Raw genomic sequence first — 17,328 nt, 5'->3', positions numbered from 1 at the left:
CATGCGATTTAGCAATAAAAAAATCCAAATTTTGTTGCCCTTGTCTCGCTAAGGCCGCTTTTGTTTGATACCCGTTTGCGAGGTCTCGTTGCGCATCAAGCTGTGATTCTGTTCGCTGTGACGTCACAAGGTACATATAGTTGTGGCCAAAAGTTTAAGACCAGACTTGATTTATGACGATTTTTGCATTACTTTAAAATACTGCATCAGATATAAGATGATGCATAAAGATGATGCAACTGAAACAATATATGATGCAGTATTTTTAAGTAATGCAAAAATCGTCATAAATCAAGTCTGGTCTTAAACTTTTGGCCACAACTATATGTACCTTGTGACGTCACAGCGAACAGAATCACAGCTTGATGCGCAACGAGACCTCGCAAACGGGTATCAAACAAAAGCGGCCTTAGTGAGACGAGGGCAACAAAATTTGGATTTTTTTATTGCTAAAACGCATGTTGTACACAATGACATCACGCTGAAACAAAAAACTCGCAAAAAGTTAATTTGGGTTTCCCCGCCCTTTAAGCAGCAACACGGCGCTTTGACTCTTCAAGCGCACGTCGTTGTGCTGATGATAGCCTTTCAAAGTGACTTCGCTAAAATTTTAGAAAGCCTTCCAAACCGTAGCTATAGTTCTCAAATGGCGAAGCATTATCAAGATAAAGTGATTAAGTATGGCGATCGACGCTAAAACTGGTGTGTCCGCCGTGAGACTTAATTTGTCCGCCGAGATAGCTGCTCAGATCGGACATGTTTGTCCGCCGTCAGAAAAAACGAATTTCGAGGCCTGCTATAACGGCAATGATAATTAGGCTACGGCGCGCAATAATTAAAAAAAAAAACTCACCGAATAGGGCTCTCACCGAAAAAGGCTCTCACCGAATCGGACTCACCGAATAGTAGCAGACCCCCAAAAGAAGCATATTGCTACGATCTAGATGTTACCATACATTGTAAGAAAACACCCAACAGTAAATACCGTACTGAATAATGAAAGTACGGTATGTAACCAAGAGTTTGCTGCAATTAGTCATTATATAATGCAAAGTGTTCGTAATGTTAACGGCAATGGTCAGAAGGCAACCAACAATGAGACGATGTAGACAATGATGTAAGAACCTTAACTTTAATACAAACATTGGAATAAAAAAGACATGGATTTTTTAGAATAGAGCCGTACATCATATAGATAAAAGAGTTAAACTCAATAATCAAACAAGCTTATTTTATTTGGAAGTGGCTATTTTACCACACTTAATGCCATGGTTACGATCAGGTGTTGCCAGAGTTAGGATTAAAGTTAGGAAGGGTTAAGGTAAGGGTTAAAGTTAGGAATCAGATTAGGGTTTTAATCTTTGCCCAGGACTAAAAAAAATTTCCAAAATACTAGTTAATTGTTTTCAACAGCTTTAAACTTTTCTCAAACTAGGGCATAATTCCTTATCTGGTAACACTATTGAGGCTATTACTACACTATATAGTGTAAATATAGCCACAGCCATTTTATTTGCCTATTAGTGTAAAAGCTAAAAATTTAAATGAATTCAAAACTCGCTTGAAAACTTCTATTTCACTGAACGTTATGACTGAAAGAACCGTATTAGTTAATCACCATTATCATGTACAGCGCCCAGGATCATAGTTTGACTGTGGATGTGGCGCTCTATAAATGTTGTTATTATTATAAGCTGATGTAACTGGTAAGCCTAACAAACCAGTCAGATATAAATCTTTGCAACATGTTTTTGATACATCAAAGTTCTTGCAGAAAAGTTCATACATCAAAGTTCATCAAAAATATCACTTTTGATGGAATTATTAAATGACAAATTCAAGCGTATTTGTCTATCTATATTCTGCTACATGGCTTAGTCCAAATTCTTTCCATAACAATATTACTCACAGTTGTTGAAAAAGCAGGGTATGCAAATTGCAAAGGCAGCAAAGCTAGGCGCTTAAAGTCTGAATGATGCAGTACTACGAATCTAAATTCTTCTGCATCATTCGAGAGATCATCCTTTTCAAACGTCAAAAAACCCAAACGTAAACTCTCAAGCAATTAAGGATGATTAAGCCAATGCACTGAAAACCCCAGCAAGCCTGCTTTGCAAGTTTGCATAATGCTTAATGCATTGTGTTGCGCTTCGCTTGCGGCATTGTGCAAGCTGCAAAGAGTAGAGGTTAGGACATAATCATAGATTTAACAAAGAAAAGCATAAGCTATAAGGGAAAAAGAAATAGTTCACGAAAACAAGAAAATAAAACCAAAAACTAACGTTTAAAAAAAGGAAGAATAAGTAGCATAATAATACCACAATTGTTTTTCTTGACAGCTTATGATATTATTTCCTATGTTAAATGTATGGTCATGTGCTAACGTTTACCTCTGCAAAGTCTGTGGAAATTTAATTTCTATCACTCCACACGGCAGCGTTGTCATTGTCAACCACCATGCAGTGTATATTTTCTTGTTTCAAGTAGGCGAAAACGACGACATGGGTGGGCTACTGGGCCCTACAGTTGGGAGTGTGGAAAGCTGTAAGAACGGCCATGCTTGATTCAAGTTATTGAACTTTTGTAGCAGCATTTTCTTTTCAATAGCCAAATGATATTAGGTGATAGCTGATAGGCTACAAAGATGAAACATTTAAAGTGAGAAATTTTTCTGACTCCAGTGAATCACAACGGTCTGCGAAACTTAGGCTACCGCTAAACACGTTAATTTTTGTAGATTACACTCGACTTGAAAAAGCCTGAAACTTGATAAAAAATGTTGGGGACAAGAAGTTGCGCCGCGGCAGTGGATAAATTCACATGTCGGCATCCGGAAACACTGATCATGTAATATTTAGACAAATCTTCTTTCGTTGGTATTGTAGCGGACGTCGAGTGGTCTGAACATCCGCCCATACCTAGCTGTAGCTGCTACAGCAACATCCCTGGTACTAGCGTGCAGAGATGTACGTATACGCCGCAAATTTTACGCCGTATACTTGCGGCGTAGACTTTTTGTTTACGCTAACGCTTACGGCCACATTTTTTTGAATAGTTTGCGCTTGAGGCTATGCCGTAAAGTTTTCGCGTTTTTTCAGCGCATAGCGTCAACGCATACTTTTTAATGTCTTTTTTTCGCTACAACACGCCAATACCTTCCAGCGCTGCAGTTGAAAGAATGTTTTTAATGGGCAAAGACGTATTGGAACCAAAACGCAGCAAAATGTCAGATGAACACTTTCAGATGCTTGTGTTTCTTCGTGGAAATCACAGACGGTGGAAATTCAAAATAAAACTTGTTTGTTTCGAGTGGTTTATACCGTGTGAATGTTTAATTGGCACCTAGCAAACAAAATTAATTTACGCTAGTGTATGCGCTGACGCCGCCAACTTTTTTTACAAGTTGCGTTGACGCATACGGCGTATGGTTTTTCGAACGTTTGCGTTAACGCTGACGGCGTCAATAATTTTTGTATGCGCGTACATCACTGCTAAAGAAACTTTACGATAATTGCCTCTACCCAGTGATCAATTTCGAATAATGGGTAGTACCAAATTTAAGTCATAAGTAGAGTAGACAACCGGAAACAGACATTGCCGTCGGCTGCAGCGTGGGTCAGGTATACGTCGGAAGGCGTACACCGATGCATAGCGCTCAAGTCCGCTTTCCCGCAATGCAGGATAAAGATAAAACAAACAAACAAAACAAAACTTCCACGTCGGAACGTTGTAGCCAAATAATGCCTTGAATTCAAATAGAACGAGTTAAACTAATTCAGAACATAAAAAAACTACACTACAACAATAATTAAACTAACACCGTAACTTCCAAGAAAGGAATCCGTGGCAAACTGACTGAGAAAATAAGGCACCACACAACTGGTCGACAGAAACCATACTGAAAACCGAAACTGACAAACTGACTGTGTTTCACGCTGAACGATTGATTCAAAGGAGGCTTATAATTGCTTCAAGCAACGCAGCATGTGTCAAATGCGCAACGCTACAACAACGTAAAACTACATATGTAAATCAAACCCTGATAAGTAGTGCAAATTCCGAGGAAACGCCCTAATTTTCAGCCAGCGTTTCAAATTCCTACCAAGCATAAATTTCACAATAGCAATAGACTAAAGCAAACACGAAAAAAACCGCAGGCGCTACAGTATAACAAATGTGTGTGCTAACCAGGGCTTTGGAGCAGGTGTAAAGGTTAAGTTGCTCCAGCGCTCTCTTTTATACTAAATTAGCTCCAGCTCCTGAGCTTATTTATACCACTGCTCCGGCTCCAGGCCCCGAAAAGTGCGTTCATTAAAATTATGACGACATATCAATTTAATTTCTAAAGCTTAAAATGGTCTGCAGTCAACTGTTGCTAAAAAATGGCACAACTTTATGAAATTTATGGTACTTTCATCAAAATGTCATGCGGAACTGCATTTCAAAACATAGCCTATTCGTTAGTTCGACGTCTGATTACGCAAACAATTTCTTAATTCTGTGAAGGGTTGCTGTTAATTTATGTAAATCCAGCCAATAGCAGTAGCATCTTATGAAATACAGCGGAGCCGGAGCTATTTTTCAAACAGCTGGCTCCCACTTGAATTTCACGTAGAGCTCCAGCTCCGTTAAAAATGCACGGCTCCGGGTCTCCGGCTCCAGCTCCAAAGCCCTGGTGCCAACTACAGTATTTCATTTGCTGCATGAATGCACAAAGCAGTAAAAACGTCATAGGCTAAAAAGTCTCTACTAATGCCGATGATAATCCGACCTTGTTAAACGAACATTTCCAACGTACCGGTTACCAAGTAGGTTGGGATATCAAAAATTACTGCAACTTTTAATCCCTCTAACCTGGGCTGACGAACAAGCTTGCCTAGGTAACCACAGTCACCAATAGAATTTGCTTTTCCATATATTCATTGTTAGCACTACACAGCGTAAAGTCTACGTGACGCACGTATAAACTACATTGTTACATACAAAATAACAATTTTAATAAGAATATCGAAAGCAAAACAGCACAAGGTATAGTGGAAGAAAACTTTTAGGATATATTCTCTTCGAGGCATATTAGAGCTTCGTTTGAATCCAAACAACGCGCAAAATTAAATAAATTAATAAACTTAACCAGCACTTTGAAATCATCTTACAGAAGCCCACAGCCAACAGACTGGTGTGTAACTGTGTATACAAAAAAAAGGTTACAACTCATTTACAAGGTTAGAAAATACACTTTTATACCCAAACAGCAAAATGACGGATTTTAAGTTGGCAATTGACTAGTAGACCGTATGGTCGTTTCGTTGTCTCCCTGTCAGTGTGGAAACTTGTGCTACTTTTGCAGTGTATATACAATTTGCATATTTCGAACATGTTCTGTTTCTGGCAGGTAAACCATTGATTGAATGATTGCTGTCTGGGTAAGAACGAAATCTAATTATAGGATAAAACAGTATTACAGAATATTGTTGTGGAAAACATTGAGTTGAAAAATCAAGGCAAGAAGCTATTTCAAGGCAAGAAGCAATGAATTAGTTGCAAAGAAATAACCCTTTCTAAGGTAAGCTCAACGTATCGCATAATTTAACACAAGCAATAATATCATCAAAAACCCATACAACTGGCAGATGAGCGGTATGAAACGGCACATAGAAACAATGCTAATGCTACAATTGCCACAAGTTGTGTATAACAACAATAAAGAACAGCAACGAAGGTGCATAGCAAGTAGGCAGGATTGTGGCTTCCATTATTCTGACAGAGATAACGAGATTTGACATCAAAGACTTCTCAGTCGCTCCAATCTTCTTCATCAAACTCCTCGGAGTCTGTTTCAGAATCTGAGTTTTCAAGAAAGATATTGTTTAATAATTATGCTTTCATTATTGTTGGAGCATTTGCCATATTATGCTGGAAGCACTGCTTGTCACAATCAGCGCAAGGAATGTCTGATTCTACCAAGCTACATTCTTGCGCTTTAATTGTTCAGTTTAATCAGTTCGACTTTTGCATTGGTAGAAAGTACACGCGGTTCGTGAATATTCCGGCCTCCTCAGTGCAGTCCAGCAGGTACATTGGTATAGCTATGGAGATATATACCCATACCTCCATGTGATATTTTCCAATTTGTGGTACCTAAGTTCCAAAAATGGTACTACTGCCAACCTTGCCAAAGTGCTCAAACTATTGTCACATTATATGCGCTATTTACTCATTATGTAATTAGTGCATAAGTACGCCACACATTTTGTATGGTGCAAAATTACTGATGGGATCAGATACCTTCACAACTTAAACATGCAGCTGCTGATACAATGCTTTAGATTGCTACCAAGTGAACTGACCTGTGTGAATGGCGTTCTCACGTTTAAGCAAGGCCGAGGCGAGGGCATTGGCCAGTGAACCTCCGCCGTCCGGGCTTGACACCGGAGCAGGTTTCTCTGAAGCGTCGGCTGAAACCTGATGACACAAAGCAACGTTCGTAAAAGTGACAACACACGAGCTTGGCCAACCTCATATTCTGAATCGTTTAACTTTCAAGCAAACTACCATGACTACAAGCTTTTCCACACGTTAAAACAATAAAAATAAAAGTAAATTTCGATTTAAACCTCTATTAAAACGAACTAAACAATTTTAAGCAATCGATTGACTAAAGACCAAGATGACACGCTGTATTTTTCGCTGTGTACCAGGATCCATCTGCGTTAAGCAGATCCAAGTAGAATTTAAACTGTGGCCCAGTTAATGCTAAAAACTTTAACTTATCAAAAGTAGCAGTGTGGTAGTTTTGAGATACAGTATCTGCATTAAGACAACAATGGAAGAGGTAAATCATTTGAAAACAACACTACAAAATCTGAACATGAAACGAATGTGGTAGAATTAGGTGTAACTGTAAATCAGACGCAAGAAAAAGAAATGGACCGGGATTGTCATGCGTCTTTGCCAAGAAGTACAAAAGCGAATAAAATAACAAAGTCTTCACAGACATCCAACTCACGGTTTTGAGATCTTTTCCTTTCCGTATGGCCTCCAACAACGCGTTTCTTCCTCCACCGCCCCCACTAGATGGCGCAGGCCTATCTGAGGCAGATTTTAATTCACGCTGGAAAAATACAATCATTAAAAAATAAACAACACAGCTTAAAAATCTATCGTAAAATCTACAGCTGAGTTAAGCAAACAGACATGTAGTGACTTCAAGTTTTAAAATTATTTATTTATCTATTGAATCAATACAATATTGCTACTTGCAGCACTAATTCAAAAACTAAGCATTATGAACAAATATGAAATACACGTTCACTTACTCCTTGCTGGATTTGCGACATCAGAGAAGCACCACCTGATGGAGCAGGAGGTGGAGGTGGTGGAGTTGGCGCTCCTGTAGGTGCTGGTGGAGGAGGTGGTGGTGTCGGTGGAGGTGGTGCACCAGATGATGGAGCAAACGATCCTGAAGGTTGCGAAGGAGAAGGAGGAGGCATTTTCTGCTCTTGATGGTAATGATGACTTGAAGGAGGTTCGCGCGGTAGGTTGCGAGACTCATATGCGGGTTGTGGACGACGATGATGGGAAGGAGGAGGAGCTCTAACACTCGCTCCACGCTGAGGAGGAGGAGGAGCGCTAGATCGGCTTGGGGGAGGAGGACCGCTCCTACTGGGAGGTGGAGGCGGAGGAGTATGTCTTGCTTGTTGTTGTTCTCTACGTTCAAAATAAGAGAGTGAAGAAAATTACTTAAACTACAAGATAATTGATACACTTATACGGTTTTTAAATTGATCATCAGAAAATATCGAAAAATAAAAATGTCAACCTCAAATAAACATGAGAATGATGATGACGCAAATAATGACGATAATTATACCAAATTTCAATGTATCATAGTGAACAGTTTCTCGAATATTGATCTTACTGTTTGATTGCCTCTATGCCTCCTTTCTTTTCTATGAAGTCGTAAATAAACTGGGCCTTTTCCTGATCCTGCATGTCGCTCTCTGTGATACCAGCGGATTGGAAAAGGTCTTTAACGTCTGGATCCATGTTGTTCGTCTGAAATATTCACGATCCGTTAGAACAAAATAAAACAAGAAACACTTTCTATTATATATATTCATCGTTCAAGGCAAAAGTAATTAACTCGAAATGGCTCATTGCACATAGAACGCTTTATTTGACACCTTTGCTTGAGTCTTCACGTCGGCTAATGAGAAGATATCGACAGATCACTAGTAATAAAATTGAAAACGAGTACGCTTTCTTAGCAAGTTATGATTTCTATTACTGTATTAGACTGAGGCAATGTCAAAAAAAAACAAAAAACGATTGAACTGTTTTGTGACCAATTGGTATGAAACGAAGTGGGGTAGCATAGTTTCCCCTGAATAATCGGTTTAGTCCGCGAAATTGATTAAATGGCAGTGAAGAGACAGGCCAAAAATAACTGGAGTCGTTTCGTTATACCAAGGTGCTTCCGCTCTTTTGGACCAGTGGTAAACATATTCAGATGAAAGCGTTTAAATCAACGCTTCCACAATCAACAAATGACTCAGCTTAACTAAACAAAACACTTCCTGTAGCAACATTATCAAAACACACGTTTCTATAACCAAGAATAAGTCAGCCCATCAGTATCAAACCACAATGGGTTGAAAATGACATAAGCAATTTTTCAACCCACAACACACACTATATAGTATATATACTAGATATTTGTACCTTCGTGTTATTAACTAATTCTCGGGAAATTTTTTAAGTCGGAACTGAGTTTGAAATAAATTTCTACCGACCTCTTAGCCGTGAAAGCGCATAAATCGAGCTAAAAGTAAATTTTATAGCACATTAGTTTCTCAAAGCATTTGTTTTTGCAAGTTCAAATGCCTTGCTTCTGTAGGACAGTCACCTAACGAGCATAGGTAAAACGTAAACTGAAAAAATTTAGAAAAGTATTAAATATGCAACTTACGTCAAATCCCTTGTTAGGATCCCACCCCACGTGACCAACGTGCCTGCACAATTAAAAATAAGGTTAGAATTAAAAGCATATATTTTTGAAGGCAACCTTGTCCACAATCATAGAGCGGGAAACAATTGGAGGGGCAGTAAAAACTTTACAGATAATCAATAAAGTTGGAAACGATCAAATTTTGATGCATCGTTGATATAGAGTCGATTTTTAAGTTACAAAAATTAACAGAAGAAAGTAGCCAACTAAATGTGTTTTAAATGTAGACGATAGCACGTGGTAGACCCATAGATATAAATATATGTTCTAAGCGTGATCAATTGTATCTTGGCAGCAGCATATTGACTGAATGGTATGGAAACGTTTAACAAAGTCAAAACAACGCAACAATGCAATCAGACATGGGTTTCATCAAACGCATAACTTGAATGCAAATGGGCCACGACAGCTTGAAACAATAACAACACATAAAGGCAAATCAATCAATCAACAATCAAACGTAATCAAAAGATAGGCGTGCTGAAAATGACATCGCTCTTCTTTTAAAAAACGAGTGTGTATTTACCTAGAAAAAAACGCATGAAAAATGTGCGTGTTTAGTCTCGCATTTTTCTTAGAAAAATATCTTCATATAAATGTCACAATAGCAATTAAGAAGTTGTAACGTGAAAAGTTATTCGCTAAGAAACAAGATTTTAGTAACGAAAAGGTTCCCAGAACCTTGCCAGAACTTGTGCAACCAAAGCAATTCTCCTAAGCTCACTAGCCAGTCGGGTATACTTAAAACTACAATTCCACCAGCCATGGAGCACCGATACATGACTCAGGCTAACATTCGGGATTTGAAGTCTTTATGCTTTGAGGTCATAACGCCTTAACTGAATAGATTTTATAGGTAGGAAGAAAAACCGCACATTTCGTTTCATGGAAACATCTGCGTTGTGACTTCTGTACTTCCTTTAATTCATTTTAGTTTATCATAATGCAGTTACAGAGAGTGTGATATCTGTGTGTTCTTGAAACAAAAATCTTCTAAAGTAAAAGAAATGAAAATGATAGATTCGAATCCCCGTCCTGCTAAATGAGAACCTGACAAGATACGGCCCTTACACAAAAGATTTTAACGTTGTTTGTAGGGATTCTGACGCAGATCTATAAGCTGCATGCGACTGGAGACAAGAAAGTGAACTATTACTCACTTGAAGGCAGAGGGCATGCTGATATCCGCTTTAGACAGTTTTCCTTTCTTCCCCTTTTTCTTCTTAGATTTTCTGTCTTCAGTCTAAACAAAAACATTACAAATATCCGATACCTACGCGTTCCAACTTTCAAGCGTGCAGCAGTCGAGGTGAATTTACGCTTCACTGTTTTACAGTCACGATGTATTTCACTAAGATCTAACATACATAATTGCGCCATTAAAGCTTTCATTAATAATACAGTAAAAAAATAAATATAAAACGTTAAAAACAAGTTAAAAAGCAATGAAAAATTGCACCTTACCTGTGGTAAAAGATGTGGTGTAATGGTGTGCATGGGTGTAGCATTGTGTCCATGATGAGACGAATTAAGTTGAGAGTGTGGTACTTGAGACGCTGCGAAAAATTAGAATATTAACTTTCCATATAAATATTGAAGATTCACGTGTTGGCAAAAACGTAACAGCTTGAAGTGCAATCATCTTATAACTTTGAAGAAAAAACAATAATGTACGTAAAATCTTTTTAAAACATACAAAACGTTAAAAGAAATGCTTAAAATTAAGTTCATTTTTTTTTAAAAGTTAACTTAGTGTTCATCAGGCTAACCCGCAACATTGGGACCACGCAAAGTTGACTCTGCAAGCCAAGCATGCATCAGTTAGCATTCCAATGCTTTCCAGCCGTGTTACAAAATAAACGTTTTTATTAAGGCAAAATAAAGTAAACGTCACCAAAATCTTCACTTTCGAACCACGCAATACAACGGCCATTAATGTAACAAACTGCTCGTTGTTCAATGACATCAAACCAAGAGAAATTAAGCCACCTCGAGCAGAAATGTTCAACGTAAAAAAAAAACATTGTGCTGTTTATACATATTTTACATCTACAGATCGAGGACTATCAGTGATCAAGGCTACGAACAGATTCGCTGTTGAAGATGTATCGAGTTGTGGGTTATTTAAAAAAAAACAAGCCCCTATTATAAGTCAACATCACACTTCACCATGCAAGCAAGGTTCTTATACTAATTCGCATATTGCCGTTAGTTTCTTCTGGTAACAATAAGCGAAAATAGAAACAATTGCAAGTAAAAGCTTACAGGAATATTGCAACTGTAAACCGAGCAGCGTCGCAAAACTGAGTAAACCAGCTGAATTTGAACAAAAATCACCAAAAAAATAATAAAAATGTTATCCTTACAAACCATGCTCCACCTTGAAACTGTCTCGGTAAGTCACGTTTTTGCTTTACACAAGTGCTGAGAAAAAACGTAACTTTACCAAGAACTGGCACCCATCATGCATCCCCACTAACTTACGATGAGATGAAGGGGCTGGGGGGAGTGGAGAACTGGGACTTCTCAAAGATTGACTCCTGTTTGTTTTTGCTACCAACGCGAAAAACAAACATTAATTATTATATATAATACATCACGAAACATGGAACTTAAAGTATCCAAAGTCACTGGCAAGGTTTGCAAAAGCCAAAAAAATTTTTGTCATGTCAACACCCTGAGAAAAAAAAAATTATCAACACCAACAGTGTGATCAAGGCTGTTCCAAAAAACCTGGTAAAACTTTTAACAAGGGGCAAAACATTAGTTCACTATCACTGCAGTGCTTGCAAACTGACGGCTCTTCGAATGTCAAAGTGAAAAAGTCAGACAACTGCAATTACAATCTTTAGTAATATAACGAAACGACGCGCACGCTGCCCCAGCAGGACTCTTCAACCGATAAAACTATTCAAGTTTAATCTTTTGTTAACACACCAATTTATATACCATCAAGTGAGAACAAAAGACAAAAGCATCAGCATCTATTCAACAAAGAATACATGCGACGACTAGACAAGAAGCCGCAATACATGTAAAGTAACAAACACTGTATCCACTGCAAGCAATAACCAAACATGCGAACTTGATTTCAACCTTGAATCATAACCGAACAAATCTTATTTGGACAGATATTTGATTTAAAAATAAGGAAACAGCAGAAATATTTGTACATGTTAAAATAATTACCTGATTTTGAAGTGATTTTGTTCAATTTGAGCTTGTTTGAAACACCAAAAAATAGTTTTCCATAAGGTCTTTTAAATAGATTATTTTGGGATTTTTTCTCAAACATATGGCAAATTTTTTCAACGCTTTGAATGGATTCAGAATTTATAAATGATGACATCTGACTTAAGCTTTCGTCTTGTTTGTTAAACTTATTTCCGAGCGTCAGGCTGTACGTCGCATCTGATTGGAAGTTGAAGCGAAAGTGAGGGAGGGAGTTTCTCTTTTTTTTGCTCTTCTTTTCTCGCCTGGAAACGGCGTCATCGTTTTTGCTCTTCTCAATATTTTGATCAATATGTGTTGACACGCATAAAGGTGAAACTTTGTTATTCAATCGACTTAAACTTTGACCTTTGATCATGCGTGACGACGATTTAGATGAACTCAGAGACAGTGGAAAAGAACTATTGTTGGTATTCATATTAACGAGATCTGGAGTGGATTTTACCAGCGCTTTCTCACTAGCTGTCCTAAACTTCTTTTCAGACACAGAGCTGGGTGACATCAGTGGCTTTGTCGTATAAAACGGCGAATTTCGGATAGGAAGGGAAGAAAGTAGATTGGTTTCCACATCACGCGCAATCGTGTTGCTAGGCAACGATAAGGGCTGGTTCAAACTGGAAGATGAACAATTTTTGGAAACTTGAAAACTTGTCTGCTGATGTTTTGATGCTTTTCCCTGATAAAAAGTGTCAAAGCTGACATAGTCATCATCTGAATCCTCATCTTTGGCAGCATAGCTGCCTTCTTTAAAACTTCGATTGCTTTCTCCATTAGCAGCATAAACTGACAGTGGTGACGATGAAGTTTTACTTACAGAAGATTCAGTAGACTTTGGCTGAGCGGATGAAAGGGGAAGATTCTTTCGTTCATCTTCATTGGTCTTTATTGTAAGTGTATGAGAAGAAGTAGGGTTATAGACCTTCGGGACTTCGCTTGAATGTTTCATACTACCACCATTGATGGGAGAAAACCCATCCAGTTTTTCAAAATTTAGCAAAGATCTTTGTTTTTGCCTGCCTGTGTGGGAATATTTGCCTGCAAAAGGGGAATTGCAGGGAGCTAACGAAAGTACTGAGCCTGTAACCGGGTTGCTTGAAGCTCTGCGCCGCAACTCTGGGCGGCTGAAGATATTTTCGGTACTTCGGGTAGACGATTTCATTTTTGTTTCTTTTCTATTAGAATCACACACATTGTTGAAATGAAATGACGAAACCTGTGAAGTGTCATCAAAGTTTGATGGCGTGGTCTGCGAAGACAAGGACGACACAGAAAAAGTCTTAACAGAGTCCCGAGTTGCAATCGTAGAAGAAGACGTAGCTGACAAAAGACAGTCCTTTGATAGTAAGCTGCTGTGATTCAAAACTTTAGAGTCTTCTATAGTAGAAGAAACCTCGGAGGCACGTTTTATCGTTGTACAGGAAGAGGACCCGGACGCTTTGTTTGCCTGCTTTGGTTGCAACTTGAACAAGCGTCCTGAGCTCCCGATGGTGTGGTAATGTCGGTACTTTGGAGTGCGTGATGCAATCTGAAACGCATCACTTGGTTTGCAATGGCTGCCAGTGAGTAGCGTATTCGAAACAGAAACATTTCGTTTGCGGATCAGTTGATTGTCACCCCTGAGATCTGTGTCGCTTGGATTTTGTTTTGAATTTGAAAGTTTGGGAGCATTTTCAACAGCAGAGGGTGATTGGGAGTGTTTCTTTTCACGACGTGACGTATGGGATGTTTCTTTTTTCCCAAAAATACCGAGTCGTGCTTTGAGGTTTGTGATCTTTGAGCTTTCAGCCACCGGCCGAGGCTTGACGTATTTTTCATAACCCGACCAAATAATTTTTTCTGTAACATCGCTTGGTTTTGATTCCAGTTTCTCCACTTTTTTCTCCGCTGAAGCCGTGTCAAAAGTAGTCACGCCAAAATCTGTAATATCATCGTATTTTTCTGCTTTTAAGTTTTCGTTGGAATCCCCAAAACCGACAATGACATCAATGTCTGTGATTGTGTCGGGGTCCGCGCTTCGTCGATTTACGCTTCGTCGCCTTGCCGCTTGACGAGCGGACAAGCGATCTGAATTACGTGAAGAGTTTTTACGTAACAAAGATCGGTAGTCAAAATTCAAATGGCTGTCTTCAGCTCCGAGATTCCACTTTTTAGACGAACCATGAGAACTGTGACTGGAAGAATCAGCGCAGATTTTGTAAGACGTACTAACGTTATTCTTAACTTGCGTCTTTTTCTCAAAATTCTTCTTTTCGTCCATTTCAGGGGTGGTCATGTTGAGTTTAACATCCCAGAAATTATATATGGTTTCACGCTCGAAGAAACTTTGTTGACTTTGTGACGACGGGGAAGCCGAAGAGCACTTGTGATTCGTGTCAGTCGAAGCAGCTGCAGCACGTGTCTCTTTTGATTTTCTGTAGGCAGTCATCGCAAGTTTGTAATGCTTCCATTTCTTGACAGCCGAGTTGGGGCTAATCCCTCCAACATCTTCGTCTTCTTCCGTACTAAGACTAGGAGTGCTGATAACTGACGGAATGGTGGAGCAAGGAGACACAGGGGAATCTACAACAACCGAAGGCTTTCTCGTTTGCGTTACTGTGTCACTTTTCTCTTTCTCTGAACTGGTCTTAGCTTGATCGTTCGACGACCGTGATTCCTGGATGAAATGCTGTTGATTGTTCAATGGATTAGAAACATCAGTGTTAAGGTCACCAGCTATTTCGATACTTGAAGGACTTCTGCTATGTCCAGATAAGCTTTCTTGACTGTTCAACAGATGAGCAATTTGAAGAACGCCATGTTTCGCTGTTTCTTTCTTGACGGTCAATTTAGTCGATCGTCTGCGGGCCCAATGAGCGGAGTGTGGTCTTTTACCATGATTAGGCAACACTCTGGAGTCTTTGAGATTTTGGGCTTTTTCTTGAAACTGTCTGCTCACTGTCAAAATGTGGTCTTCAGCATTAGCCTCTTCTTGCGATATCAACCGGCAAAGGGAAAGCGAATTCGGTCGGCTCAACTTAACTGGCAAATCCAACACAAGTGGCAAATCAGGGTGATCAATGATAACACTCTGTCTGCCAGTATGTCCTTTACTATCGAGACCATCTTCAATATCTGACAAACTATAATCCGAGCAACATTTGTCGTCTTCTGAGCCTACAGAATCTAGATCATCTTCATGCTGTTTGTTCGTCACTATTTGTAGTGAAGTCATATCGAAAGCGTTAAACTTAGGAAGATATGCGCTGGTCATCTTGCATTACCGTTACAATACAATCAGCAAATTGAAATCTTTTACAAAAATTCTAAAATAAACAGGTACAAAAAATAAATTTGAATATTCACTTCGGCAAGTTACTGCCGACAATTAAAACACTCACCAAAAGTAATAGATTTGTTATTAAAAGTATATGATTCAAAACGATCTTAAATTCTTAAGACTTATTTCATTCCACACTATGCTGTTCAAAATCTCTACTGACACGTAGAAAGAATTGTCGTAAGATGTGAATATTGATTAAAGCTTGTCTGTTCTTCTCATGCCACTGTTGTAACAGCACCACAAATGCTCACCGATGTGCAAGAGGATGCTTTATATTCCGGCAATGCGCTTTTCTACAACTCTAACCTTTAATGTTGTGATTGAGCAACGTAGAGGAAGCATAGATCAGCTCACGTTTCTTACAGTTCAGAAGTTTGAAAGCAAAACACAGGCAACTGCATTGTGTAACAGTTAGCAGAGCAACATTAACTAATATTGTTACTTTTGCGCTATTGAAACGTGATGCAACGTTGTTTTAAGGCAACAAATGACATTTGTTGGATGAAAACCGGCAGTTGGAAAAAGGACAACCTAGTCACGATAAAATGTAATCCATAGTACCGGAAACGTATAATTATCATTAACAGGACAACCAAATAAATGACGTAAGTGACCAATCAACGAAGCGTGAAGCGATTTAAAAAAAACAAGAAAATACACGAATGGGAGAAGCAAATATAGAAAGGTCTTACGGAGAAGGCGCAAGCTACGAAGGTCATGCTGAGCGATGATGACAGGATACTTCATTCAGAGTGAAAATACCGTGCTCTTTGCAGATTTATTTGACTCAATTAAACAATTGACCTAGCGCTGACCAAATCATGCCCCCACAGCATTACGGCAAACTAATTTGTAAAGTGCAGTTCCGATAAACGTTTCCGACATACAGTATACTTTACAAGCCTATGCGTTGATTTCACAAGAAATGTTTTTACATTACGTATTTGAAAACGTCATAACACCAATAAGCAGTCAAGGTCAACAAAACAACAAAGCTTCCATGGATCCATAAAAAATAAGTAAAAATGCAAATAAAAAATATTCTTTACTTTCTGGCACTAACACATGTTTATTTATATTGTACATTTAATTAAACGCTTCTTTCCGCTTTGTTAAAATTTAATGGTCCAACTTTCCTTCTGAAATGTAGTAACCTGCGAAAGAACAAAAGCCATTGGTACACTAGATATTTATCCACAGCCACAAATTGACCTTGTCTGCACTCTGTGACCTCAAAACGTAAAAATGAAATAGGATCGTCAAAACGTTTGTCATTCATGAAATTGCAAAAAAAAAAATTGGCCAAGGCTCTTCATTACAAGTTATCTATTTTAGGCAAAGGGAGCAATCTACTTGAAGCCTTGCGATTAGCCTGACTCTATTCCATGCAAACAACACGGATTCTGGCACAGACACACACAACTCCGTCTGCTACGTAGTAAAAAGTTTAAAAACAACCATGGACAGAAGCCAAAGTACCTACGGCTGAGCTAAATAATTAACTTCGAAGCAAATACCACATCAATCAAGGATACAAAAATTTGCATGAAAAGCTGATCCATTTATCTCTATCTGTCAAGAAAAAAAAAAACTTGCGAAGAACAATATTAGTGTTGCTGCTGCCCTAAATCCTGAAAAGAAAAAAAAAAACTAATGTCAAACAACGCCTTAACTCTTAAGTCAAATGCACAACGGGAGAATATCGTGCAATAGAAAAGATGACACGGTCAAACCTCACATAGGTTTTTCTTTGCGCGGCAAACTACAGCAC

The 17,328-nt window shown here is 38.7% G+C and overlaps 1 protein-coding gene across 1 annotated transcript in view; it reads right to left on the bottom strand.

The window, feature by feature from the left end:
- Nucleotides 1-3,826: 3,826 nt before the first annotated feature.
- LOC145765689 (actin nucleation-promoting factor WASL-like) overlaps nt 3,827-17,328 on the bottom strand; it is a 29,677-nt gene continuing 16,175 nt past the window's right edge. The window contains exons 5-13 of the mRNA XM_082577510.1: nt 11,492-11,560; nt 10,472-10,563; nt 10,168-10,250; nt 8,969-9,011; nt 7,919-8,055; nt 7,317-7,707; nt 7,007-7,111; nt 6,348-6,462; nt 3,827-5,843 (exon numbers count right to left, since the gene is read on the bottom strand). Of these exons, the coding sequence (XP_082433636.1) occupies nt 5,794-5,843; nt 6,348-6,462; nt 7,007-7,111; nt 7,317-7,707; nt 7,919-8,055; nt 8,969-9,011; nt 10,168-10,250; nt 10,472-10,563; nt 11,492-11,560 (1,085 nt within the window). The 3' untranslated portion in view covers nt 3,827-5,793. The remainder of the gene's footprint in view (nt 5,844-6,347; nt 6,463-7,006; nt 7,112-7,316; nt 7,708-7,918; nt 8,056-8,968; nt 9,012-10,167; nt 10,251-10,471; nt 10,564-11,491; nt 11,561-17,328) is intronic.

Source organism: Aplidium turbinatum, chromosome 2, assembly GCF_918807975.1.
Source record: "Aplidium turbinatum chromosome 2, kaAplTurb1.1, whole genome shotgun sequence".
NCBI classification, from domain to species: Eukaryota; Metazoa; Chordata; class Ascidiacea; order Aplousobranchia; family Polyclinidae; genus Aplidium; species Aplidium turbinatum.
The sequence above is the reverse complement of the archived record's forward strand: the minus strand, read 5'-3'. Positions and strand labels throughout refer to the sequence as shown.